Source organism: Herpailurus yagouaroundi, unplaced genomic scaffold (assembly GCF_014898765.1).
Source record: "Herpailurus yagouaroundi ecotype Mexico unplaced genomic scaffold, PumYag 205, whole genome shotgun sequence".
In the NCBI taxonomy this organism is placed as follows: domain Eukaryota; kingdom Metazoa; phylum Chordata; class Mammalia; order Carnivora; family Felidae; genus Herpailurus; species Herpailurus yagouaroundi.
Genome location: NW_024412436.1, coordinates 2615867 through 2643827, shown reverse-complemented (window position 1 = coordinate 2643827; position 27961 = coordinate 2615867). Strand labels below are relative to the sequence as shown.

The window sequence follows — 27961 nt, the reverse complement described above, 5'->3', positions numbered from 1 at the left end:
GAAAGAAAGAAAGAAAGAAAGAAAGAAAGAAAGAAAGAAAGAAAGAAGTAAATAAAGAGAAAAATATAGTGTTCAATCATCAACTTTGCTACACGAATACGTTTTTAATTATGTGTTTATATCTTCTCTTTGATAGTGAGCACACTGTAGGCAGACCAATTTTTTTGTTTATCTGTTTATTTTAATCCTCAGTGTTAGTAGGCACTCAACACATGTTGAGTGAGTGAGTGAATGAATGCGTATTGAATGCAGAAAGGCCTGAGAAGCTGTTTAAAAGTACCTATTTTGTTGGTGAGGATTGAGATAGGCATGAAAGGTACAATGAAGACAGACATCTTGTCGAGAAGTGAAGGTCAGTTCTGGGTGAAGAGGTGAATAGACTCTGCAGATATAGCAAAATCAAGCCTTGCAAAGGTCACTGTGTTGAATTCTATCAAACCTTTAATCTCAATGCCATGAAAAGCAATATGAGCGAAGAAGAAGGCTGGAATCTTCACTTAATGTGCTGCCTGACTCTCTATACTTTTTATTTGATTTTCAATAAAGGTCTCTTTGTTCTCATACATGAGTAATGGGTTCAAGGTTTTTATTAGTACTCTTGCTACAGCAGGGTGCAGGAGGTGAAATTCTTCTTCAACCTATGGAAGTGCAGATTCATTTTTCAATGAGACTGTTATCTTCAGAGAGAACATATTTCACCAACACAGTCCAAGGTCATGATAACACGTCCTTCCTACGATCTAAGGACAGGAGTCTGAGTCCCGGCAACTGAGGAACATGCATATGACAATACTCTTCCCAATGTGACACGACAAAGGAATCTTTCATTAGACACAAAAGATTGGAACCTTTCAAACAAGAGCTGAGTAAAACGGTAAAAAGAAAAAATAACCTAAGTACAAATATCCTTTGATTTATAGACTATCTAAGCATACATTTTGTCATTCTGAATGCTACTGTACAACTTTTCTCTTTACTCCATTCCCAGGAGAAGAAAGCAAAGACAGGGTCCAAAATGCTTGATGATAACCCTGTTTGGGGATATGGACGCTTTGGTGAGATAAGCAAATGGATTGAGGACTTCTTCCTCATGATATATCTAGGTTTTTTTTTCTTATTACTGCTATAGTATCTCACGAGGGTCAAGTGAGAGTAGAGGCCAAGGGATGGGAAATAGGTACTCTTAGGGCTAAATTTGTACTAAAACTTACATTTACAGTTTCAGACCATTGAATTGACACTCCTTTAAATCACCGATACACACGCCAACATGATACAACATTTATCAAGGGAGTTACCAGCAGGCGCCTGATCATGGTCAGAGTCAACCAGATTCTAATCGTGGCTGAGTGACCTCTCCTGCACTGGAAAATGATTTAACCTTGGCAAAAAGGATAGTAAAACCTACTTTCTGGGATTATTGTGAGGCTTAGCTGAGGTAATGGATATAAAACACTCAGCACAGTATTTGGCACATAGTAAGTATTCATCTAATGATAGCAATTATTACTATTACTGCAGTTCCAAAGTTATGACATCAAGATCAATGTGAACAATCATATAGCTTGAGAAAATCTCATGGCCTGTATGTTCCAGATATCTGATTTCAATGCTATATACTTAGTATATCACTTAATTAAACACACAAAAATATAGTTAAGATCCTGCTAAATGTCAGAAGGCAATTTGAAAAATATTTGATGCTTGTTAGACCAAGTAATATTCAGTTTTAAGTATTGTTTTTTACATGTTTCTACTCATCCTTACAGAAATTCTCAAAGACAAAGGATAGATAAATGACACCCATTGGGCCTCCAATTTCTTCCTTGAATTATAGTTTCTGTGGAAATGTAACAAGGGATGTCTTCAGCTTGGGAAGCAGAATATGAAGGGAAGCAACTTTTTAAAAAAATAAACAAACAAAATCTGTTCTTTGCACCTGGCATTTTTTTATCAACATGATCTCTGTAAGACTCATTCATATTGATGCATGTAACAGCAGGTAATATTCAATTATATAAATCTAACACTATTTATTGGTAACACCATTGAATATTTGGGTTATTTGCAGTTTGAATCTATTGCAAAGGGTATTGCTTGTTTAAGAGTGTGTTTTTTAATTCATCAATTTCCCAGTTTTCTTCTGTTGTTGAATTTTAATTTCATCCCATTGTGGCTGGAGAAAAGGATTCGTATACCTGTCTTTTCAGATCTATTGAGACCCAATTTGTGGCTTACATATGGTCCAACCTGGAAAATGCGCTATGCACATTTGAAAAGAAAGCAAGTGCTTTTGTGGTTGAGTAGAGTGTTCTGTAATGTCTGTTAGATTTAGCTGCTCTCTGATGTTGTTGAAGACCTCCATCTACTGAGAGTTGAGTATTAAAATCTTTTATTATTATAGAGCTATTTCTCCCTTTAATTCTGTCAGTTTCTTCCTATATTTTGCTGGTCTGTCATCAGGTCCACAGTGTTCATAATTGTTATACATTCTTGCTGTATTGAAACTTTTATTAATATATAGTGTTTTTTATCCTTTTAACCTGTGTTGATATAAAGTTTTGGCTACTATTCCTCTAGCCACTTTTGCTCTCTTTTGGTTACTATTTGCTAAAGTAACCAATTTCCATTCTCTCACTTTCAGTCTGTTTGTGTCTTTGAATTTAAAGTGAGTCTCTTGTGGGATGCCTGGGTGGCTCAGTTGGTTGAGCATCTGACTCGATTTCTGCTCAGATCATGATCCCAGGGTCATGGGATTGAGCCCCCAGTTGGGCTTCACGCTGGTCATGGAGCCTGCTCAAGATTCTCTCTCCCTGTGCCCCCTCTCTGCTGCTCACATGCTCTCTCAAATTAAAAAAAAAAAAATTCTCCTGTAGACAGCATATGGTTAGATCACGCACTTTAGCTTTTTCACCAATCTCTGTCTTTTGTTTGATTGGAGAGCTTAATCCATTTACTGAAAAGGAAGGACTTCTGTCATTTTGTTATTTATTTTCTTTAGACCCTACAGCATTTTGTCCCTCATTTCTTGCATTACTATCTTTTTTTGTGTTTAGTTGATTTTTTTTTGTAGTAAAACATTTAAATTTATTTCTCATATCCTTTGTATATATTCTATAGTTATTTTCTTTGTGGTGACGATGGGGATCATATTGGACATCCTAAAGTTATAGCACTCTAATTTGAATTTATAGCAGATTAACTTCAGTTACACACACACACTCCGCTCCTTTACAGCTCTGTCCCTACCTCTCTGGTTGTGGATGTCACAAAATTATATCGTTTACATTGTGAGTCCCCAAACCTAAACAAATAATTCTTTTGAATGCATTAGTCTCTTAAACTATATATAAAACATGTAGAGTTACAAACCAAAGTTACAGTGATACTAGCTTTTAGACAATAATTTTTTAAGTTGATTTATTTAAGAGAAAGAGAAAGAGAGAGAGAATCCCAAGCAGTCTCTGCAGTGTTAGCATGGAGCTTGATGTGGGGCTCAGACCCATGAACTGTGAAATCATGAGCTGGAATCAGGAGTCAGATGCTTAGCCAACTGAGCCACCCAGGCATCCCTAGACAATAATTTTTTTTTTTTTTTGAGACTAAGAGACATTAGTCTCTTAAGCAATGTAGAACAGAAAAAGTGAAATTGCAAATAATACTAGCTTCCATTTAACTTTATATATATCATTTTTTTTCCCTTTAAATGGCTTCAGTTTGCTGTCTAGTTTCCTTTCATTTCACCTTGCAGGATTCCTGTGAGCATTTCTGGTAAAGCAGCTCTAGTTGTAATGAACTCCCTCAGCTTTTACTTGTCTGGAAATGTCTTAATTTCTCCCTCACTTTTGAAGGACAGTTTTACCAGATATAGGATCCGTGGTTGGCAGGTTTTTTGTTTTTTATTTTTCCTTCAGGTGCTTTGGATATATTGACCCTCTGCCTTCTGGCCTCTAAAGCTGCTGCCGAAAAAATCTGCTGATCATTGTAGTGAGGCTCCCTTGCACGTGATTAGTTGCTTCTCTTGGGCTGCTTCCAGATGATCTCTTTATCGTCGGCTTTTGAAAGTTTGATTATAACGTGTCCTGGAGCGAGTCTCTTTGAGTTCATTTTATTTGCACAGGGTTGAGCTTCTTAGGTGTTTCTATTCGTGTCTTCCCTCAAATATGGGAAGTTTTCAGCCATTATTTCTCCAGAAAATGTTCCCTGTGCCCCCTTCTCTTCTCCTCGTATAACATGTAAAGGGCCTGCTCGATAGCACCCCACAGAGCACTTAGACTGTATTCACTTTGCTTCTATACTTTTTCTTTCTGTTCACATGTGATAATTTTCACCTTCCTACCTTTAGCTTTGTGGGTTTTTTTCCTCTGCTGGCTCAAATCTGCTTTTGAATTCCTTTAGTGAAGTTTTCATTTTAGGTATTGTGCTTTTTGGCTCCAGAATTTCTTTTTGGCTCCTTTTTATGTTTTCTATCTCTTTATTAGTGTTTCCAATGTGCTCATATATCTTTTTTTTTTTTTCTTTTAACTTTCTCCACATCTTCCTGTAAGTCTTTGAACATCCTTAAGGCAATGATGGTTTTAATGGCTTTTCTAGCAGATCTTCTATCAAATCTTTTTCAGGAACATTTTGTGTTCATCTATTTTTTTACTTTGAACAGGCCTCACTTTCTTGTTTCTGTGTATGCCCTGTGACTTTTTGTTGAAAGCCGGACATTCGAATCTAATTAATTGGTAATCCTGGAAATCAGATTCTTCCCCTTTCCCAAGGTTTCGGTTATTGCTTTTGTGTATTGTTTTTTTTACTGTTGCAGGCTCTCTGTTCACGGATCAGCCTGAGGTGCAAACTTAAGATCTTCTCAGGTCTTTCTTGAGCTGGCACCTTTCCTTGGGCATACATGGTCACTTTCTAATTTTCCCCACATAGGCAGTTGCTTTTGAATGTCCTCGTCTTTAAAAACTGTCTATCTCCCAAATGGGGAAAAAGAAAAATGAAGGGGGAGAAAGGGCACTGGCCACTTAAAACCCCTAGAAATCACATTAGTTTGAGGGGAGGGGGCTTGCAACAATGCGGGGAGTGGAAAAATAATTGCCACCCGCCCTCTTTGTCTGCACCTCTGTGATCAGAAGCACAACCAGCAATTAGAGCACAAATCCCTGATATTGGAGGATAGGGTCCAATAAACTGTGTGTAGCTGCTCTGAGAACATGTGCACAGCTTCCTGCCATGGGGCTGAGAAACTGACTGAAATTAACCTCAATTTACCATCCAAGCCTTACCCCTGGAAGTTTCAAGCCTTTAATAGACTCTGGAGTTTTAAATTAATTATATTAGACAGATTCTGCCAGTGCAATTGTTGCCTAGGAGGAGAGACAGTTTCTGGTGTTTCTGACTCCTCCAGTCTCCCAGAATCCTCTCTGCTTCCCAGTATTTATTTTCCTCCATGCCTCAGTCTAGATATTTTCTTCTGGTCTATTTTTCAGCTCATTAATTCTCTTTGGAACTGTGTCAAATATCCAGTTAAACTTATTTACTGGGCTTTCAAGTTCAGTCATCTTTTTCAGTGCTAGAAATTCTATTTAGTTTTTACAATTCTAGTGGTGAAATTCTCATCTTATATGTTCCTTTGGTTATATGAATTATTAATGTTTTTAATTTAAAGATTTATTTTTTTAATGTGTTTATTTATTTATTTTGAGAGAGAGAGAGAGAGAGAGAGAGAGAGAGAGAGAGAGTGCTAGCAGGGGTGAGGGGCAGAGAAAGAGGGAGAGAGAATCCTAAGCAGGCCCCATGCTCAGCACAGAGCCCCATGTGGGGCTTGATCCCACGAATGTGAGATCATGACCTAAGCTGAAATCAAGAGTCGGGCACTTAACTGACTCAATTACGCAGGGGCCCCTTAATTATTAATCTTTTAAGTCCATGCCTGCTTTCCCTAATACCTGGGCCACCTACTTCTGTTGTACGTGTCGTTTCTCTTGGTCTTGTCTCTTAATATGTCTGGTTTTGCTTCTCTGTTTTAGGATCAAATGCTGGACATTTTGTATGAAAATTACAGTGACTCTGGATGTGACATTTCTTCCTAGAGGATTCAGCCTATCTTAAAGGACAACAGAGAGGCATATCAGCTCAATTCATTTTGTGACTGAACTCAATGTTGGTAAGAGTCAGCCTACATCTAATTTGTTTTCTTTCTTAGGATGTAGTTATCTAGATCTCCTAACAGAGAGCCTGAAGTGTTTCTCATGGATTCTCCTTGGTATGCCATGAACTTCAATTGTGGTCTTCTTGGCCCTTGTCAGGTTGCCAGAATCTCTGATCTGCTTTTTATTCACATTGCCTCTTAACCTTTGGCCTTGTGCAGCTTAACTGGCAACTACCTCCGGGCGGTGGGGGGGAGAACGATTGTGAATATTGGTCTCATTTGTCTCAGTCTCCCTCCTTTATGAAATCTCAACAATCCCGGATTCACATGTATCTTCCTTTAAGGTCATACAATTGATAAAGCTCTGCCGGGACTCAAGTCCTTCCCTCTTGTTGCTCTATGCCAAAAGGTGGCAGAGAACCCAAGGATAAAGAAAGAATGGATCAAGTTTGGTTTACCTCAGAAAGCATTCTTTCTGGAACATGATTACTTCCATGAGCCAACCCCTGAGTCCTGGTTGCCTTAGAAGCCCTCTGATATTTAGGGTGAAGACGACATAAGTAGTTCAGATTTTTCCAGTTGCTCTCCGAGCGAACAATGTTGGTCTGCTACAGACTACCATGTCATAGCCCAAAGTGGAAATGCTGAACTATTGTTGAGTATTTACTATTTGCCAGGCACTCTGATGGATCCTTACCTGTGTTGGCTCACATTTTTTCAGCAGTTCTTTGAATTGCTGAAGCTCGGACAGACTAAGTAACTTGCTCGAAATTTTTGAGAGGCAGAACCAAGGAACGTACTTCCACAGCCTCTAAAGCTCTACTCTCTCTGTCACGCTAGGCTCAAAATAGCCTGTCTGGTAATGGCTAAAGATTAATGGTCATTTGGTCCAAAAACAACATAAAATTGGATATCTGAGATTCTGTATACTAATTTTTAATGGAGAAACTAAGATACCTGACAAATTAGAGCGCGCAATAAACCACACCCTTCAAATTTTGAAGGAAATGACTTAGACTTCTGGCTTAAAGAGCCGAAGATACTCACAAGAAAAATTTCAGAAAGAGGAAAGGATCAAAAGGTGAGTGTTTTTGTTTTGTTTGTTTTTTATCATGTATGTTGGGAGGGACGGTTCTGGTGTTTTAAATATGAAGCCGGACACCAGGTTCCTGAAAAGCAAAGGTATGTATTGTGTAAGAGAGGTGAATAGTGACTTTAAGTGAATGGGTCCTGAGCTGCAAAGTGTTGAAATAATACATTATTTCAGACTTTAAAATTCAAAAATTCATAAATCCCACTCTATCAATTCTTCCTTCTGTAGTGATGAAAATGAGACAAGAGTGTCATGAAAATGTGACAACTAGAGGTATTGGTAGCTACAGCTGGCCTTATCTATAGTCATACCTTTTATATTAAGTTCTTCACACACCTGCTATCTCACGGTACCCTTTCGAGGTGAGCCAGAAAAAAAAAAATGTCGCCGAAATGTGTTGCTACTGTTTACTGTAAACTTAAAACAAGGCATGATAAAAAAAAAATAGATATGATAAAAAAATAGAAAAAAAAGAAGATAATATATATACACCTAACCTAACAAGTGTAACTGGCCAATAGAAGACACAGCCAGTTTGTTTACATATGGGCCACTGTTAGAGGCAGAGGGGACAATGGGACAGGAGAAGAGAGAGCCCTGTCTGGGAGTAGGGGTTTGTGCAAGGGCTCCAAAGAAGAAAGCAGGTGGAGAATGGGCTGTGCTTGGCTCCAGATTTATGAAAGCAGCAAGCCAAAGAAGGTTATCCAAAGCGGCACACCCACTGGGTATGCTATAAATAAGCACTCAAGTCAGCTGAAGGGCCTTACGGGTTTCAAATCAGCCAAACTTAGCCAGGCCCAAAGCATTTTGTACCTATCCTGTAAGAGTCCACCTCACTTTTGCTTGGCTTAGAAACAGAGCTCCAGGGCCCAGAAGTTGGGGAGCCCGCAGAGGCAGCCAGCCAGCCTGGGACCTCAGCTCAGATGTCTCGTGCGGGGCCAAGAATCCAGCGAGCACGCAGGTTCTCTGGTTCTCAGAGTGTGATACAAAAAACCAGCAGGCTTTAGCTGTTCTGCGCAGGAATGAAGGGTCAGCAATGGTTTCCCTGGCAGCGCTGTGTGCTGCTGCTCGCCTAGAACCCTTCCCGGTTTTCAGCTTCTTAGTCACATGTGTATGCCTGTCCTTAAAGGATTTTTCTAAAATAGGAAGATAGCAGGAATTTAGCCTCCTGTTTCTCAGTGGTGCCCGGAGCTACCTGAAGCCCCGGCCATCTGAGCCTAAGGGAAAGAGCAGAGGAAGGAAATTCACGTTTGTCGAATAACGACTATGGTAAGGCACTTTGCTTTTGTTTTCTTAATGTTCCCAACAGCCATGTGTGGTCCCTCTGAATTCGCCTGGCGAGAAGGGCTTGAGTTCCTCAGGAGAGAGAAGGTAGAGTACCTGCACATTCATATTTCCTCCGAGGGCATTTGGCAAGGCATCCTGACGAGTTGTTATATTTTATGTCACGTGAACACTCTATAATAACCATAGCTATGCATTCGCACGTAATGTCGCCTGTTCGTTCACTCCAGTATGACTTAGTCTTCAGTACCAATGCAACAATCACTTGGTGACTATTTGGTGACAGATTTGATGCCAGCTAGATAAAATAGGCCGACCTTAGCGACTGCCTGGATAAGCCAGAGTTGGTGTCAAAGAGGCAGGAATTTGGGGTAATTCCTTGGTTTCCTACTGGGGAAAGAGGAGAAGCATGGAACGATTAGGTCAGTTTAGTTTTGGACATGTTGAGTTTAAGGTTCCGGAATGAATGAATGAATGAATGAATGTCAGCAAGAAGACAGCAATTTTTTCTTTCAGGGCTGACTATATGCTGAGCACTGTGTTAAATGGCTTGCATACATTCTCATTTAATGCTTGCAAATATATGCCGGTAGGGGCCATGATTAGCCCTATTGGAAAGATGAGTAAACTGAGGCGTAGAGAATTAAGTAACTTGCTCAATTTGCCCCAGGTAACCGTCAGTAGACGAGAAAGCTTAAGATTTAGATATTAGACTCACCGTCAAACAAGAGGCAGCTAGCACATGAAAATCTATGAGATCTTACAGTAACAACCTGTTTAATGGAAAGGACAGTGAAGACAAAAGGCAGGACTCCAGAGAATATTAATATTTAAGGAGTAAGCTAAAGCAAAGGAGTACTCTATAAAGACCAAGAAGTGCTCAGAGAAGCAGAGGGCCAGGAGAAGAAATTTCAAAACGAGAGTGTTCGATACTGTCAATTACAGCTGAGGCATTTAACAAACTGAGGTCTGAAAATATTCATTGCACTTGCCAATGTGATTACAGATTACAGATATCTTTTTAAAAATTTTTTAATGTGTATTTATTTTGGAGAGAGAGAGAGAGAGAGTGGGGGAGGGGCAGAGAGAGAGAGAGAGAGAGAGAGAGCGCGCCTGCACATTCTAGTGTGGGAGACAGAGACCCCAAAGCAGCCTCCAGGCTCTGAGCTGTCAGCACAGAGCCCCACTCAGGGCTCGAACTCATGAACTGAGATCATGACCTGAGCCGAAGTCAGATGCTCAACCAACTGAGCCACCCAGGTGCCCCCAGATTATAGATAGCTTTAGCTGAAGCTGGCCCAACAGTGCATGCAAAGTTAGTATCCAGTGGTGAAATGGCCCCGGGGAATATATTGGGTCCCCCAGCCTGGAGTAGGATGGACACATTATCCATCTTATGGGTATGTGTTTTTAGTCCTATTTTTGGAAATGTGTTTTTAGTCCTATTTTCTTTCATTCTTGCAAAATTTCAAAATAATTCAATAGGGCTATTGGATGGAGGTGGGTGTGGGTAGAGAGCATTCACCCAATGCATGGGATGTTCCTAAAATGCCACGTATGATTATAAGAACCAGAATTGGGAGGGCAAAGGAGAGTTTCTTTAAAATCTGGCAGAGCCTTCTTCTCAGAAACATTAAAATATGACACCACTGTGGAATCGATCTTGCATCTCATTTTCTTCCCCTGTTTCATCGCCTATGAATATATAATATATTAGATTGTCAACCAGGAGCAGGAGAACATTTCTACCCCCAAAGCGTATTATTTGCATGAGGGTGGTATTGTCTTGTTTATGTGTCGTGGGACCTGTGACCTGTCACATGTGATTATCACGTCAGCTTATTAACACATCAGGGAGTGCAACTCCTGGTTCCCACCTCAGGGGGAGAAATGCTTAGGGTGGGGGACATTCTGCTAGCCAGATGAGGCAGTGTTCTGCCAGTTCCCAGTGCCAGGGAAACCCTGGACAGTGATCAGTACCAAACCTGCCTATGAATAGGACCACCCAAGGGCACGTGGCTAGAAACCAAACCTCCTTCCTACCATGGTCTGATCTCTCATCATGTTTCCTTGCTAGTCCCAGCTTTGCTCCCACTTGCTTATGGAGGAATCCAGAAACAGGAGTTAGTTTTCAAACAGGGCGGGGCAGAAGGAAGGGTTGCAAAGGCACGCTCAGATGCCCAAAGGATCATGTGGAAGAGGGTTCTGTTGAGCTGCATCACCCAGCGCTTCAGAATTTTAATAAAGATTGATGGATAGATGGAAGTCAAAGTGAAAGCCAAGGAAAGATCTACACATGTTCAGAGATTGTGAGTTCGAAATGCTCTCCTTCCAAGTCTTCCCAAAAGGAAATCACAGGGGGAAAGCAAAGTAGTGATTAAGGAACTAAACAGGCCACAGCGTTCTCTGGGGCCTTCTAAATTCCCAGGCCAGGCCTGCTGCCTGCTTGCTGAGATGGGCATGTGCTCCCGGCCACAGCTTCCCTTCTTCTGACATCTTTCTGCCAGATGGTCCTTCTTGAATTCTAGAGGTGCTTGGCCCTTCTGATTCCTGCAACCTGAGCCCAGAGAACTTTGATCCACCAATTTTCCCCTCCCTCCACCCCTCTAGTGAACAAGGCCTGGCGCCTGGACAGCAAGGGGAGGCCAGGCTGCGACCTTGGGTGCTCTGGAAAGGCATTCTCCTGCCCATCTCTGTGTGCCTAAAAGAGAGCACCTGGCGGCGCTGGCTCTGAGGGTCCCAGAGAGCCTTCTCCGGCCTGGCGGGCTGGCGGCACGAACCCGTGCTTTTCACCATTTTACTTGGGCGAACTGCGCTCTCCAGTCAGTCTTGAGTCTCCCTGTAGGGTTATCCCGTTGGCTTTTAATTACGATCCAGCAAATCCAGAATCTCAGCAAATTACAAATGTATGTAAACATAATCAGGATGTGGATCCAATCCACTAGCAATTGTTAATAGAAAAAAAAGGGGGGGGGAGAAAAAAACTAAAAAGGTCTAAACAAGTAAAAAAAAATATCAATTCTGCAGGGTCTATGCCTCGGGGATTTGCTTTCTTGGGGATCCTGCCCGCTCCTTTTTCTAGCCCACCCTGCAGCCCCTACTCCCTGCGGTGATTTGGGGCGGAGGCTGGGGGATTCTGGGGCTTGACCCCTGCAACGGCGGCCTACGGGATGCCCTTGGAAGGAGCTGCCTTCGGGAGGGCTGAAGAGCTCCGCGAGCCTTCTGCTCTCCCGCGGCCTCCTCCGCAGGATTCCAGAAAAAGAGCTCTGGGTCTGCGAGACGGGGACCCTGCCTCCTGCCTGGAATCCCTGTCCCAACACTGGCATCTCTCTTTCCCAAGTTCCAGTTTCTGGACCCTGCCCCCACTCCCTCACCAAGGTCCTCAAAGGCCACCCCAATTGCCGGAGCAGGGCTCCCAGACTCGGGCCTCCGGAGCCCCTGCAGGGGCCGCTTCGCCAGCGCTGAGCGAGCCCCACGCAGGCAGCAGTATTCGAGCTCTCACTCCCGGAGACATTTTAGGGAAATGTTGTGCATCGAAACCTCTATATAATATAACATATATACACACATACACATATTTAGTCGGCAAATGTTAAGCAAATGTGTCTGATGTTTTTGTGGAAGCCGTTAGCATCCTCGTTGGTAGTGGTAGGACTGGTTGACATTATTACACGAATGACAAGTGGATGATGTTAAGGGAGTGCCTGATCCCTCCCGAGAACACGGGGGAGTAGAAGTGGAGATTTCCGACTCTGTTTCCAACGGCCCATCCCTGATCTCCCCCGTCGCTACCTCTCGGTCAGTAACCAGACCGCCCGACCGCATACCAGGGACAAGGCAACTTTCTCCGAAGGACGATCTTCCTCGACTGACAGATCGCTGGGTCGGTCTCCAGGGGCAGCAGCACGTTCCGGGGGGCCTTCAGAAGCCCCACGGCCTCTTACCCAGCCCTTTGTCCCAAAGGGCAGTTCGGTCAGTGTCAGGACGGAAAGAAACGTGAAATTCAACTGTAAATGAGGGCGGAGAAGGCGGGAGAGGCCCGGGCCCGTTCCGGGTCTGAGCAGGCTAGGGGAGAGCGGGGGAGGCTGCCCCCCGGCTGCGGGGACAAACCCAGCAGTGCCTCGCGCTCGGCGTGCGGGGAAGGGGGAGACGGCCCCTCGGCCTTTCCCCCTAAGCTCATCCAGCAGGACGTCTGGGGGAAACCTCTGCGCGATCGAGTCGCGTCCGTTCCAGCGAGCGGGTGGCAGTGCCACGTGAGGCGCTCGGCCTGGGCTCCCGGAGGCTGCGGTGCTGGAAATCCCCGCGGAGGGCGTCCGGCGCGGCGCCCGCACTCGGTGCGGGCGCACTCGGTGCGGGCCCACCCGGGTGCGCGTCCGCCTCCCACCGGCGTCCCGCTAGCCCAGCCGCGCCGCTCGCACGGGCCCAGACGCGGACAGATGTTTACTGCTTGGAGCCCCGACCGCTGGGGAGACGCAGCGACCCGCGCGGCGCACCGCGCGGCGCTGGCGGGGCTTTGGGCTCCCGGTCGGGGGTGCGCGCGGGCCGGGTTGGGGCGGGGGAGGGCGAGGGGATGGAAATAGGAGGGGGCAGTGGGTGGACTAATGATGAAAAAGTCTCCTCCATCCCGGCTCCTTAATTAAATGCATGGAAAGAACCGAGGCGAGCACATCTGGTTTCAATCTGCAGCCCTTTGATGGCATCAAATGTTCTTTTCCCAGATCAGGGCTGGGAGTTCTGGGCTAACTATGGCCGTTTGGAGCCCAGAAAGCATTTACACACACTCGGACCCCTCTTTCTCTCCAGTAGAGCCTCTCGGCTATAGGAGGAGGAAAAAAAGGGGGGGGGGGGGAGTCTAGTAATCAAGGCAGTGGGAAAGTGTGTGTGTGTGTGTGTGTGTGTGTGTGTGTGTGTGTATTTGAAGAACATAAAATGCCACAAATAAGCACTTAATATTTTACTTACTCGTCATATAGTAACTCATTTCTAATGAGACTATTAAAGCTGTTACCAAATTCCAACAGGTCATGAAAAAAATCCCTCAGCACCTCTCTGTTCCTTGTCAAGTCAGGGCTCAGCAGACAGACGGCAGAGCATTATCCGTAGACTTGGGGGTTCCTCTATCCCTCCGCGTCCTTCCTCTTACCGCCCTCCCTCCGCCCCCCGCCGCCCGCCCAGGCACCCGGGCCGGACCCTGAACTAAGCAGGAGCCTCGCCCGGCCGGCCGCTCGCTCCAGGAGTGCCCCTGCTTTCCGAGCATCTGGGCAACGCGACCCTCCCGGCTTAGCGTCGTCGCCTGGGGAAGCGACCTTGGCCGCACCAAAGAGGTTACGAAATTGGCCGGGGTGGGGGGAGGCGAGAGCAATTATGCCACACTCGCAGAGTCCTTTCCTCCGGCTAAATAAATATGTAAATTTCCCACTGCCCTGGCCCCGGGATTCCTAGCGGCGAGAGACTCGAACCGATTCGGCGCCTTCTAGATCTCCCCTAACCTGCCTTTGGTTCGCGGAAGAAGCGTGGGAGAGCCTCCCACTATTATCGCTGCTGTTAGTTTATTACATTATTTAAGAGGCTGTCTCTACGGAGCCAAACGTAGCTTTAATTTGCTTGCTCTCTCCTTCATTCTCTCTCAGACACTCCCCCACCCCCACTCCCAAAAACTGTTAGAACTGCAGGAAACGCTAAAAAGAGAGAGAGAGAGAGAGAGAGAGAGAGAGAGAGAGAAGAATAAAATTTGATTGAGATAGTTGTGGATTTTTTTCCAACAAGTTTCCCCGCAGCTGTTATCAAAACATGCAAATGAGCTTTTCCAACAAGATCTTAAACAAATCTGGAGGAGTTAATGCCCAAGCAAAATAATCAGTCCGTTTGAAGTGACTGTGGGTTTCAGTTTGTCTTTCCTCCCCGTGATACTATTGCAGGGGAATGATAATTAGACCTTTACTTAAAAAATCCAAAGGGGCTCTCTCGCTTTCTCTTCCCTCCCTTTTCGCTCCCTCCTCCCTCTCCGGCTCCCTCCCTCTCTCTTTCTCTCTTGCTCAGATGTTGGCAAAGGGGGTTTTCTTAATCAGACTGTTTTTTGGTCCGAGGGAAAGGAGGAAGAAGGAGATTGTGATGGAGAAAGGGGGTCTGTAAAACGTCAGGCACCGCACAAAGGCTTTGCCACGTAATTACAGGCTCCTATTAAGTCGAGATCTGCCCTCCCAGGGGTCTCCAATTTTCTTGTATTCCCTACAAAGCCTCCTCTGCATGCCAGTTTGTGCCTTTTGAAGTGCCAGAGAGCTTCTTGATCCAACTGAGAAGGAAAAAGGAGCTCAGCAAGAAGAGGGGGAGAGAGAGAAGGGAAAGGGGGGAAACCCACCACCACCCTCCTTCGGACTCTTGAAGCCCTTTTTTTTCTTCTTACGAAAAGTAAAGTGAGAATCCTGCTCTCCAATACATCTGCAAGACATCACCCTCTCCTCCTGAAACTTTAGTCACTCCTGAGAATCCACAGGAGTGCAGAGAGGGGGAACACGTTTTCTTGAAGATGTTTTAAAGCTGGAACAAGCCTTCTTCTGTTGGTGCTTGAACTCTTGCCTGGGAATAACTTTTTTAACCTTGAAAAAAAAACCCACTTTGATTCTTCTCTCCCACCCCTTCTTCTCTCTTCTTCTGTTTGCCTAACTCCCCCGCCCTGCTGGCCTCCCCTTTCCTCTCTCCCCCTTATTATTATTTTTAGTGTGTGCGTGTGGACGCTTTTGGAGAGCTGGAAGGAATTTTCTTCTCCTGACTTGAACATAGGGTGACTTTTTAATTTTATTTTTTGGTGTGGATTATCTCCTTGGACCGCGCCGGACTTGGCCTCAGGAAAGCAACCGAGGCTGTCGAAGGCTGTTGGTGCAGAACTCTGCTCCGCAGAAGGGGGTCCCCCGCCCTCTTTCCCATTTTTTTTTTTTTTTTGTCCTTCCCCTCCTTCTCTCTCTCTCTCTCTCTCTCTCTCTCTCTCACTCTCTCTCCACTCCCCCCTCTCTCTTCCCCACTCGGCTCCTCTCCCCCCTCGCGCCCACAGCGTTTGGTGTTGATTCGAGCGGGAAGAGGGGGGTGGGTGGGATCGGAGGGGGAGACCATGACCTCCAGCTACGGGCACGTTCTGGAGCGGCAACCGGCGCTGGGCGGCCGCTTGGACAGCCCGGGCAACCTCGACACCCTGCAGGCGAAAAAGAACTTCTCCGTCAGTCACCTGCTAGACCTGGAGGAAGCCGGGGACATGGTGGCGGCGCAGGCGGACGAGAGCGTGGGCGAGGCCGGCCGGAGCCTACTGGAGTCGCCGGGACTCACCAGCGGCAGCGACACCCCGCAGCAGGACAGTGAGTGAGGGGCGCATGCCCGCGGGAGTGTGTGTCCGGGACGGGGTGGGGGTGGGGGGTTGGGGACGCTGGGGGTCCCGGCCGGGCGCCTGCAGCCCGCCAGGGCCAGGGGAGAGAGGGGGCGAGGAGAGGTGGTGGCAGTGGCCGGAGGAAGGGCCGGTCACAGACGGGGAGGAAAGGAGGGCTCTGCCGAGGGCGTAGCCCAGGCGGCCGCTGCAGGGAGAGGCCCCGAGGTCGGGGTCGGGGACTCTGCCCGCCGCCGACTGTCTCTGAAACCCACTGGGCCGCCCCTCAGTCCGGGGCGCGCGCGGTGACGCGGGGCAACCGGGCTGGCTGGGCAAGGGTCCCCGAGGGGTGTAAAGGCGGGGAGCCTGCCCTGTTCGGGAAGGCGGAAGGTTAAAGGCGCCGAGCCGGGTCGGGGGGGCTCCTCCCGGGTCGCGAGCGCGGGTTCGGACGCAGGCGGGACGGAGGAGGAGGAGGGCACGGCGCACAGCGGCGACACCCGCGCGGCCCCCGCGCGCGGGGCTCCCGAGGCCGGGGCGTGCGGGAGGGGCCGCTTGGAGCGCCCAGCCCCAGCGGCCCAGCCGCTCTCTGTGCCCGGCGGTGGCCGCCCTCCACCTGCGGTTGGGTTCGAGACCCCCGGCGGAATCAAAGGCCTGTGCCTGGGGAAGACTCGGCGAAGCAGAGGGAGTGTCCTTTGGGGTGAAACCCGAGCTCCCGGCCCGCACGGTCCCGCACCCGAGAGATGCGCAGGGGAAGCGCGGGCCCCAAAGCCGAGCCTAGTGTCACATTCGAGGAGCTCTCCCTATTGGCCCTAAAACCTCGAGAAAAGTCCCCGTACAGTCTCCCTTCCCCATCCTTCCCTACTGATACACCGCGTCTCCGTGGATATGTCGCTGGCCTCATTAACCATGCCTTAAAAGGTGACCCCAAACGTATCCCTACGTTCTGGGGTCTGTAACAGACCTGTCACCTGGCTCATCCCAGGTGACATGGGGCTTGATATTTCCTTTTTGAGATTTCAAGGGTCTCAACTTGGCTGGAAGTTTTTAAATGAAGCTAATTCCTTTCCATGTCATTATTTATTTGGTCTTCAAATTGGGAACCTGTAGACACAGGAGACCCGCCGGCATTCCATGATTTAAAAAAAAAAAAAAAAGCCAATATCAGACTCTCGGGAAATAGACAAAGCAAACAGGACCCAGAGACAGCTGGAAGCAAGGCCCGGGCAAAGGGTTGCAAAGAAGCAGGCGGCAGGGGAAGCCCCTTGCTCGGGCAGGCCGCCTGCCCCTCGCCCAGCTTCCTGGGTCCAGGCCTAGGATCCCCTCCGCGTTTTTCAGCCCAAATCGAACTGGGGTCGATCCACCCTACGTATTCCCAGAGGCAGAGGGCGACGGGGAGTTCAGGCTGATGGAAATGTGGCCTGCTCTGTTACTACAGAAAGAAGGCCAGCTCTGAGGAATGAAGACCCGGTGTCCCCAAGTCCCGGGCAATGGCTGGGCACAGCGGCGGAGGCTCTCTTGAAGATATTGGAGCCTGGAAGGGGTGGAAGGGAGGGGGGTTGCTCGCGCTGCACGCGTCCGCAGCAGGAGTTAATTGCTGGCGTACACACTTGGAGCTCCAAGAGAAAGCGCGGCGGAATGTGATTGTTTTTTAAACGTTTCGCTAGGGAAAATTTAAATATGCAAAGCACAGGGAGACTAGGCTGCCGAATCGCCCAGCTTCTCTGATTCCGCACCTTCCGCGGTTCTCCTTTCGCCCTGGTTAATTATTAATCGCCACATTTATCTCTGTTCGGACAACTGGAGGCTGGACCCACAACCGAAAACACGGTCGTGAAGAAACGGCTGCGTGAAAAGACCAGGATGGGGCGGGCGAGACCAACCAGTGTGGCTTTACCCCTAAAACAAGCAGAGGGATGTGAAAAGCAGGCCCAAGGCCGGTGGTCACAGCGAGTCCGGGGCCCGCGTCGGCCTCGATGGGCGCCGGATACAAGAGGGCTGGAGGGCTGCCGAGGGAACGCCCCGAGAAGGGAGCTCGGGTTCCTGGTGGCCTCCTGGTGCGAATGGAACGACTCTGGACTGTGGAGGCCGCCTGGGAAACGCCTGAGGTGTAGGTGGCGCGCGGTGGTGGCTCCTGTGAGACCCAGACCTGGCGTGGCCAGAGGTCGCGCTGCGCACGTGGCGTCCGCCGTGGTGCGGGAGGACACAACAAGGGCAGCGGGCGAAGTTGGGGACCGTGTGTCCGGAGGGAAGGGGATGCGAACTTCCGGGAACCCGCCCCCTTGATTCTTGAACGCATCTCTGAGTTTCAAGGAGTAACGACAGGCCTGGTGGGGAGTGGGCCCCCGAGAGGAAACTGAGGCTCGGGTGCCAGCCAAAGAGAGGCTGTTTAAGGAAGGATGGTGGACAGACGGTTCTGGAAGAAGGTAGCAGAAATGCAGACCGCGCTGATGGGGACAAAGTGACCGACACTTGGGGCTAGGAAAGTAGCAGAGAAACACAACAAGGCCTGGCTTTCTGGAGATGACTGGGGCCTATTCTTCCAACAAATAGTTGTTGCTTTTAGAAGCCCTGTTTCCTCAACCTCCTCACTCATCTCTGAGATGCGAATAGGAAGGTCTGGTGAGTGAGGTGATAGTGTTCAGGAGGACCCTTGTCCTCAGTCCTCGGGTCCGCCATCAGGGGTCTGGAAGGAAGCTGTCGTGAGCTGCTCGAGTCGGGACCCCCAATGGGCCCTGCTGGGCTTCCAGTGGGCAGTGGACAAGGAGGCTCCCAGGGCGAGTCAGAGAAGAGAGGAGTCTTCAGGCAGACGACTAAAGCTGGGCTCTGGAGCCTGAAAGGGACGGAAGAATCAGGTGCCCCTTGCAGCCTGCTGGCAGTCTACCCCAAAGTGGCAAGCCATAATCTTCAGAGGGATGGGGCACATGTAGAAGACCGGGGTTTACTCTCTCAGTGACATAGAAACCTGTTCTTCCTAAATATTCTTTTCAGCTCCCGTTAGTAAAACAGGTTTCATTTACAACGATATTGCAAATTCTCCAGTTATAACCTGGGCTGACCTTAGTAAGACCTCACTGATCTCTGTCACTCCTCAGCACAATTCTGTTTCCTCCTCGGTTGATATTCATTGCACTTTCTTCTCTGTGGAATGATTTCTTTTCCCTCTTACTGATTTCCCCAGCCCAGTAAATTTCTCAGACTTCTGGGTTCAAATGCCTTAAGTGTTAAAGAAATGGTTCTTTAACAGTTAGGAATCCAGTGGCTAATGGGGCAGTGTGGAGTGTGAAGGGGGTGGAACAGGGGAAGCCAGGGAGAGGAAAGAGGAACAGGTCATAAAAATAGGCAGACCTACTCCTAGGACCACGGTGCATCCCGCTGTCATTTCTTAATCTGAACTTCTGCAAACTCTTAAAAAAAAAAAAAAAGCGCCTGCCTTCCACGTTCCCAACCTCTAAATTAGTGAAACCAGATTGTCCTAATAAGACCTTTTGTTGGAAACACATGTAGTCATAAAAAGGTAGACGGAAAGTCAATTAGACACGCGTGCACACACGCACACAGTCCCAAGCCGGTGCTAAGTGTGCACCGGGCGCAGCTGGGCCCCGGGCCTCGGCGGGATGCAAATGCAGAACAGCGGCGCGGGAAATCGATTTGTCACAAAGGGAGAGGTGTAAACGCTGCGCGAAGGAGTCGCCGGCCACACTCCCTGGGCCCAGCTCCGCCGGCTCCTCCCCGCACGAGGTACGCCCAGGGGAGCGGGAATGTTCTCTAGGGTGCTTCCTAGTTGGAATTCACATCAGAATATCAATTTCCCTGGAGTTTCAGCATTTGTAACGCCCAGGGCGCCAGAAATTTTTGCGGCACCACCCTGGGGCCCTGGAGCCGGTGCTGGCACTCTGAATTTGGGCCTCAGTGATCTTGATTCAAAGAGGAGCCAAGGAAATATATAATTTTAAAGGTAGCCTGGAGATTTTTTTCTCTTTATAGGAGGCAGTGAAATCCAGAATCAAGACAGGTCACGGAGCCCCTATGGTCGCAGGTCAAGCCCAGAGGAGAGGTGGCAAACCCTGTTTATCTGACAGGCAGGAGCAGGGCGCTGGATGGCCTTCTTCTCTTAATATTTTGGAGAATTTGACAGTCTGGTGACTTTCACCCGCCCTGGGGAGAAGGGCAGCCCGGAGTGCGAAGGTCAGGGATCCGGGCCTGTACAGTCCCAGGCCGCAGACTGCCAATACTCGCCGGGTCTCCAGACCCCCACCCCGACTGTAGAAGACAGTGAGCGCGTGTCTCCACCATTCATTTATCTGACGAAGCCCTTTCCAAGACTCCCGAGCGCCTCTGCCGCATCTTAGGCGTCAGGCACCCGTGCATTTTGCCATGGTGAACTTTAGGGTCCCCCGCATACTTAGATTAGACCGGGGGTCGCAAGGGGCCCAGCAGCTCCTTCGTCTTCCCAGCAGCGTCATTTTAGATTTTACAACACGAGTGAATAAACCATCTCCAAACGAACAAGGTGTCACATACGCTCCCCTGCCCTGCGGGGGGTGGGGAACCCCAGCAACTTCAGAACCACGGATACCTTCCTACTCCACTGGCTCCGATAAACTAAGATCCGGGTCTTGGACTGCGCGCCCGGCCAGCAGCCACCTCGGAGACCTTTTTTCACTTTTAAATGGCATCTGTAGATTTCAACTAGAGGTCAGTTTGATTTTTATTTTTTTAAAATGCGTTTCTTTTACAATCCCTCCCCTCTACCCTGCTTACCTGCTCCCTCCTTCAGCGGGACCGCCACCCCAGCTGACCGCTAGCCCAGAGAGAACTCGGCTTCTTCGCAGGCGCATCGGGGACTAGGGTAACGGGATGTCGCAGATCTCTGCGAGCTTGTGCGCGCGAGGCGATCCCCGCGTGCCTCCTGTCCGTGGCGGTTCTAAGATCATATATTTATTTTTTAGTCTTTGAGAGATGGAGCTAGAAGAAGCGCTAGGAGGTACTTTTTTTTTTTTTTTAATAGGGCGAGTAGTGTTTATAGAAAAGGAGATAAGACTTGAGTTTTGCTTCTTTTTTTCCCCCCAAGGGGTAGAAGAGTTTCTTGGGGAAGAACTCCACCCGGAAAAAAAAAAAAGTAAAACTTGGGGATTCAGCATCCTCTATTCAAGCCAATTCGTAAGGTCAACCAACAGGATTCTTGGAGTATTCCTCTGAGCTAGAGATTAGACATTTACAGGAGCTACTTGGATAAGGTCTAACTTCCTGTGTCCACTTGGTGTCCAAACATTTACAGAACTACCTGTGAGTGCACACCATTGTAATCTGATTGGGTGCTCTGCGGTGGAATTCGGTTTTAATTTAACTCAGACCGAGTACCACCCTAAACGGTTTCCCTTCAACTCCCTTTTCAACAATACAGAGAGGATGTCTATGTCAACAGCATTAATGTTTATCCACAAGAATTTGGATTCTTGTAATTTCCACCAGCTCCAGGAGCAGGCTAACAACACTCAATTAAAATCTATCTCAAACAGTAATAACAATATCAACAAACTGCCACGACCTTCTTTTCTCTAAATGCTGTTTCTTATTAAATCAGGAAATGCAGAAATGCATTGCCAAGACATCTGAGGAAGGGACAGTCTTCGGTATTCGGGGTCTGCGGGTTTGCTTTCCACCTGTAGAAGTTGTTGAGTAAGATGCCTCCACCGTAGTCTGAATATTAGTAGATTCTTGGCGTGGTCATTTTGTCTAATATAGTGAGGCAGCCTGGAGGAAGTAGTTGTACAGAAAATTAGGAACTACCGATTTTAGCTTTAGACTTAACAAAAAATCACTACATTTCACTTGCCCTGGAACCACTTTTCTTGAAAAAATATCTAGGAAGCTGATTACAGGGACGATAGTCACTTTAAGGGTGGGGTGGGGAACAAAGACACAACCAGTGGTTGGTGAAGGAAATTTTATGAAAGAAAATAAACTTGTCAGAACAAATCAATCACACACATACACGAGTGACTTCTCAGAAGAGCCCAGGGACAATCGGAATCTTAAGGGTTCTGCGCCCCGCAGTTCTCAGATACAGGAAGAGAGTCATGACCAGAAATCAGTCCTCGGGTACTGGATGTCCCAGCCTCTTTGCTGCACCACGTAATGAGGGAGCTCTAATTTCCAAGATCTCTGAGGCTTATTTTTGCCGTTATTGATACCCCCAGACTCAGCTTCAAATGAGGAACGAATCTGAAAAATGCGTCTTTATTTGAATCCTCACAATTCGCGTTATTAGAAAGGACAAGGACAGGTCCTCCGGTTCCTGTTTCGTCTGCTTGGAGCTGTTTGCAAGCGACTGGGAATTTTCTTAATGGGTGGGCGAGGAGACACCATTCGGGAAACTTCTCTGCAGGAATGGAGATCGCACCCGGCCTGAACAGCAGGCTCTCCATTTGGGGGTGGGGGGGGGGGGCGGTGGAGGAGGGAGTTGATAGAACAGAGAAATTAGATTTTAACTTTCGAAACAGAGCTTGACAGTGGCTTAGATTTTCTTGCTCTTCATCTGGGCCGGAACAAAGATGCAAACACTCCCACCCCACCGCCGCCCTCGCCTTCCCAGTTCCCAGGGCGGCGAGGCGACTGCCCCGGGCGCGCCGCGGGATGTACCCGAGAGCCTGCTTGCCTTCTCCGGCCGAAAGGAGGCGCATTCCTCCCGGGGCCGGGGCGGGACGGGCCTTGCCTTCCAAAATCCTTGGACTTTGGCAGCAGAGTGACCAGCTGGAAGACCCGTCTACGCAAGTAGCAACAGATAGGAAATATCTGTGTCACGAAGACACTCCAGGGACTGCATAAATGTATGCCATACACGCGTGTTCACAGAAACACGGAGTTAGCTGGTAGGAGTTCTGCCTTTCTTGCCTTTGACATGAGGGTGGTCAGGATTCCAGGAAGGGGGGGGGGGGGACTAGATGTCCCTGGTCAACGGGTGCTAGGGATGGAGCCTGGGAAGGAGAGGCTTTGTCTCCGTGGAGGCGGGTGAGATGCTTCTGCACATCAACTCCAGGTGCTTAAAGAAACCAGGGCAGATGGGAGAGCGAGAGCGGGAGGGCTGGCGTGTTAGGGAGGGGCCGCCGAGCTGTGACACACACCCTCACTGTACCCCAGTCTTCACGCAGGACAGACACCGGCTACCCTAGAGTCAGGCCCTGGGGTTAGCGGAACCCTCTTTCCCTCAAGGGAAGAACAACAGCTACCCCAAGTTGTGTGTGTGTGTGTGTGTGTGTGTGTGTGTCCCCAGATCTGACCCCTGGCTTCCCCTCATCCTCCCTTTTTAGGCAAATGGCTTACAGGACATTTGAGGAAGATTCTTAACCCCCTTCTGTAAATCTTGGGTTTTTCTACTGGGCTCCCTACCACACCCTGAACCTGGAGGTCAACAAGGCAAGGCAGCAGTGGGAGCAAGGAACGAACGGGCAGAAAGAATACTTTGTCTTCTTAGCAGAGGTGGTGGTTCACACATAGCTTCCAAGATAATCGGAGCTTGGGTGTTCACTAGAAGCAAAAGTGCCAGGCCAGGGCCGCAAGGGAAATCGCTTTCCCACAAACGTTTGTCTGAGAGTAAGAACATTCACCCTATTCACTTAATTACTCATCATCAGTCATGTCATTATATTTTTAAGGACCTCAAGGTGCTGGAAGGTGCTGTGGTTATAAATAAGCATAAAAACAGATGGGCGCTCTCCCAGCACTCAAAATGTATATGGGGAGGCCAAATCTTTTCAAAGAGGATTCAGATATACAACTTAAAGGCCAAGGGGCCCAACTCAATCAAAGTTTGAGCCAGGCCATGCTACGTTTAATCAGCTTGACTCTGGGGCAAACTGAAAGGCCTCTCCAGCACTTGGGATTTTTACAGACAAGCCCATTTTCTCCCATCTCCATTGTATTTATCCACACAGATTCATGCTAGGCTGCAAAGGGCTTGGTGGAGGTGGTCTGGGCCTCGTGGGGGGTAGGGGAATCAGTGTCCAGCCTCCTGCCCTCGTCACCCATCCTTTTCTTGTCATGCCCTGTGCCCCGACTGGCTGCCCAAGGTATGTGTACTGCCCAGAAGACTCCTGCCTGGAAATCCCCTCAGTGCTGCTCTCCAGAATCCTCAGAAAAGGAGAGTGTCTGGTGAGGTCAATGGTTTATAATATAACCAAGCATTTTCATGTATTTTTTCTCTCTGATATTTCATTTTATACTAGCGTACTTAGAGACTTCTCGGGAATAGAGGTTTGGGGAACTGGTTACTGTTTTGTTTCTTTTTCAGGTGATTCATAAATATATGAAGTTGAATCTTCCAGTGGAAATAGGTATTGAATCTCAACTTTTATGCCTGGGCATTGACATATTGTCATCAATCCAGACTGGGAAGCGACACTAAATAATTGTGTACATCGTGACTTTTCTTTCATTTTCCACCAGGGCTACTGTCCCAAATACCTGTCTGGGTCACAGTAGTCCCATACCACTGGGACAGCTGCTAAACTGTTGCCTGGGCTCAGGGAATGCTTAAGTGAATGGGTGACCTCCCCATCTTTAGTGGGTCCCCCGTTCTAATCCAGCTCAAGCACTGGGCCCCCTCTACTTCCCTTCCCACTTTATACTGTTTGCCTGGGAGATCGCCCCCAGGCTCACCATTTCAGCATAGGTCTGCATACTAATGACTCCCAGGTTACAGCTTCAGGGCCCCCCTTGGAACTGCACATCCATATGGGTAGTGCTCTGTTCAACTGATTTCCACGTGAACATCACAGAACAACAACAAAACATGACACTATGGCGCTCCCTTTTCCCAGTCGATCCCCTTTTAGCTTTTCCTGTGTTTCTGTATCACAACCCAGGATGCAAACCTCAGAAATTACAGGCTCACCCCGACTCCTTCCTTTCCACCTCTGGCCAATCCATGTCGGGATCTGAGCAAGTTTACCTTCTAAATTCACCAGTGCCTTCTGGATTTCCATCCAGGTCCCAGCGGCCTGCCCATTCACTGTAGATCAGAACTGTTCCCCTACTTTTCCCTAACGTGCTAGTTAGGCTGGGACATTTCCCACGTTCTCTAGTCTCCTTCCTGCTTCTCTCACTTCTGATGAGATGTCCTTTCTCTGCACCTCTCTTTGCAAACCCACCTGTGCCCCCTTGCAAGGTTCTGCTCCCATCTCCCCTCCTTGAGACTCTTTCCTTGATCTGCTTCCTTTTGGCCTGAGTGAACCCCTTTCCTCCACGCTTCCGGTAGAAGTGATTGGCACTTTTGCAAGTATTGCTTAATTATTTTCCAAATGAGCTATGATTGTTAATTTACCCTGAGGATTTTCTTAAGATTAGAGAGTTTTGTAGGGAGGTGGGGAGGCATATTCCATAGTGTATATAGCAAAGCTGTGTAAGTAAATAGATTTCTTTTCTTTTCTTTTCTTTTCTCTTCTTTTCTTTTCTTTTCTTTTCTTTTCTTTTCTTTTCTTTTCTCTTCTCTTCTCTTCTCTTCTCTTCTCTTTTCTTTCCTTTCTTTCTTTTGTTCTTTCTTTCTTTCTTTCTTTTTTGTATAGTGTGGTTCTGCTGGTTTTACACTCTCTAGCTGAGAGTAATATTTTAGAAATAAAGCATGGTGGCTCAGTCTGGTTAAGCACCCAACTTCAGCTCAGGTCATGATCTTATGGTTTGTTAGTTCAAGCCTTGCATGGGGCTCTGCACAGACAGTGTGGAGTCTGCTGGGATACTCTCTTTCTCTCTCCCCTCTCTCTCTTCTCTTCCCCCACTCACTCTCTCTCACTCGCTCTCAAAAAAACCCTAAAATACATATATATATGTGTATATATATATACATACATACATACATATATATGCGCATACATATATGCATATACATACACATACATATATGCATATATATATACACATACATATACATACGCATATATATAGGCATAACACCAACGTGCAATTCATGCTCATTTTAGAAACTGTTCTATTGTACACTAAAAAGTTTAAATGGGAAAATAAAGTCACCCATGTTTCACCACCCTGAGGTAGACACAGTTCATAGTTTGGTGTTGAAATATTTCCTTTCTATTTTTTACACAATTTTGTATTAATGTCGTCCATTACTGATTTTTCTTAAACCAATGGAGCAGTTTTGTTCTCCGCTGACAGAGAGAGTAGGGGAGGGGCAGAGGGAGAGGGAGAGAGAGAGAGAGAGAGAGAGAGAGAATCCCTAGCAGGCTCCAAGCCCCACATGAAGCCAGATGCAGGGCTCCATCCCATGGCCCTGAAATCATGACCTGAACCAAAATCAAGAGCCGGAGGCCTCACCAACTGAGCCACCCAGGCGCCCCAACAGAAGAATTTTTAATCTCATTTTCAAAGATTGTGTTTCCCCCACATTCAGAACATACACAAACATATAACCCACTTGCTCTCATCAGAAAAATTCAACCAGCACACGCACAACAAACAGCAACTCCTCAAGGATTGTGGGAACCCTGACGTCACAGTCATTTCCCAGAATCCTCAGGTGCCATTGGGTCCATTTCCATCCAGCAGTGAGGACCTTCAGAGTAAACAGTTGCTGTTTCTTTTCTGCCTGTTCTAGTGGGGAACCTTCCCTAGACATGAGCACATGTCTCCTTTTAAAATTGGAAAAGCCGGCATAGTAGTTAAAGGACATTCTGGGACCACAGTTGGAGGGCTACTGCTCAAAAAGTTAGTTTTTACATAGTTTGGTAAGGAAGAGCTCCACACAACTGGTGGGGAGAAAGTGTCTTAAAGGACTGCACATTTTCTGTTATTGTAGATCTCTGGATCTTGATGTTTTTAAAAATTTTTTTGTGTGTGTTTATGTATTTTTGAGACAGCATGAGTGGGGGAAGGGCAGAGAGAGAGGGAGAGCCAGAATATGAAGCTGGCTCCAGGCTCTGAGCTGTCAGCATGGAGCCCAATACGGGGCTCGAACTCACGAGCAGTGAGATCATGACCTGAGCTGAAGTCGGATGCTCAACCGAATGAGCCACCCAGGCGCCCCTTGGTGTTTCTTTTTTTTTTTTTTTTTTTAATTTTTTAATGTTATTTATTTTTGAGAGAGAGAAAGAGCATGAGCAAAGAAGGGGCAGAGAGAGAAGGAGACACAGAATCCGAAGCAGGCTCCAGGCTTTGAGCTGTCAGCACAGAGCCCGTCGCGGGGCTCGAATTCACAAACCCCCTTGACGTTTCTTTGAAATGTTTTAAAACTCATACATGCTTTTGTAACATAGGAGGAGGAAGGCAACATTTATTTCTCTATATACCTTGTAGAATGATGGTCAGGTAGTTAGTGACACATTTCATCACACAGCAGTGTGTTTTGATAGGAGAAGCACTTATAAAAATAAAAAAAATAATGCATTTATCTGTATATGAAAGTCTACAGTACCACAGCCCTTACTTAAAGTGAAAATTACAGAGAAAATATAAATTGTTATTATGAAGTGTACTTAAACATCGTTCCCAGGCAAATTGATGTTAAAATATTTGCCTGATGCATGCAAATATTTTCTTTAAGGCAAGTATTAAAAAGTGATGTAAAATCATGTGGAACAGAATTTTTAAAATATGAATTAGATATATCTTAATAATGAATCTCCTTCTCCTGGGAAAGGGGGGACAGAGAGAATAATCATTACATTTGAGGATTAAAAAACCACACTTGTCCAATAAAAGTTTCTGCAGTTCCCTGCGTTGCCTATTTCTGAGGGAAGAAAGGAGAACCACCCAGAGAGCTCTTTGCCTGTAACCAGATGTGCTGTTCAGCAGCCCTACTCAAGTTTGAGGGAAGACCACAGGATGAATCCTCAACACATTTAAGAAATAAAACGTAATTTAGTTCATTAATCATGAAACTGAAATCTGCAGTTTTGCTCCACATATTTCAAAGGCTGAATCCCTTCTGTCAAGAGCAACAGAAAATCCTACCATGTACACTTGACTGTTAGAAGTCTGTTCTTAGCTTCCCTCAGGGAAGAAGAGATTTTTCTGGGTGTGATCAGTTTTACTCAGAATATATGAAGCTCTATTTAAATGTATGGTTCGGGGGGGGGGGGGG

At 47.2% G+C, this 27961-nt stretch overlaps 1 protein-coding gene across 5 annotated transcripts in view; it reads left to right on the top strand.

Moving 5' to 3' along the window:
• Positions 1-8486: 8486 nt before the first annotated feature.
• Positions 8487-27961, top strand: part of PRRX1 (paired related homeobox 1) — an 84526-nt gene continuing 65051 nt past the window's right edge. The window contains exons 1-2 of one of the 5 annotated variants that reach the window (XM_040451634.1): positions 8487-8504; positions 15712-15865. In XM_040451634.1, coding sequence (XP_040307568.1) covers positions 8502-8504; positions 15712-15865 — 157 coding nt within the window. In that variant the 5' untranslated portion in view covers positions 8487-8501. Of the gene's footprint in view, positions 8505-8544; positions 8607-14300; positions 15866-27961 lie in introns of those variants that run through there. The other 4 variants (XM_040451631.1, XM_040451632.1, XM_040451633.1 and 1 more) reach the window with 4 other exon arrangements.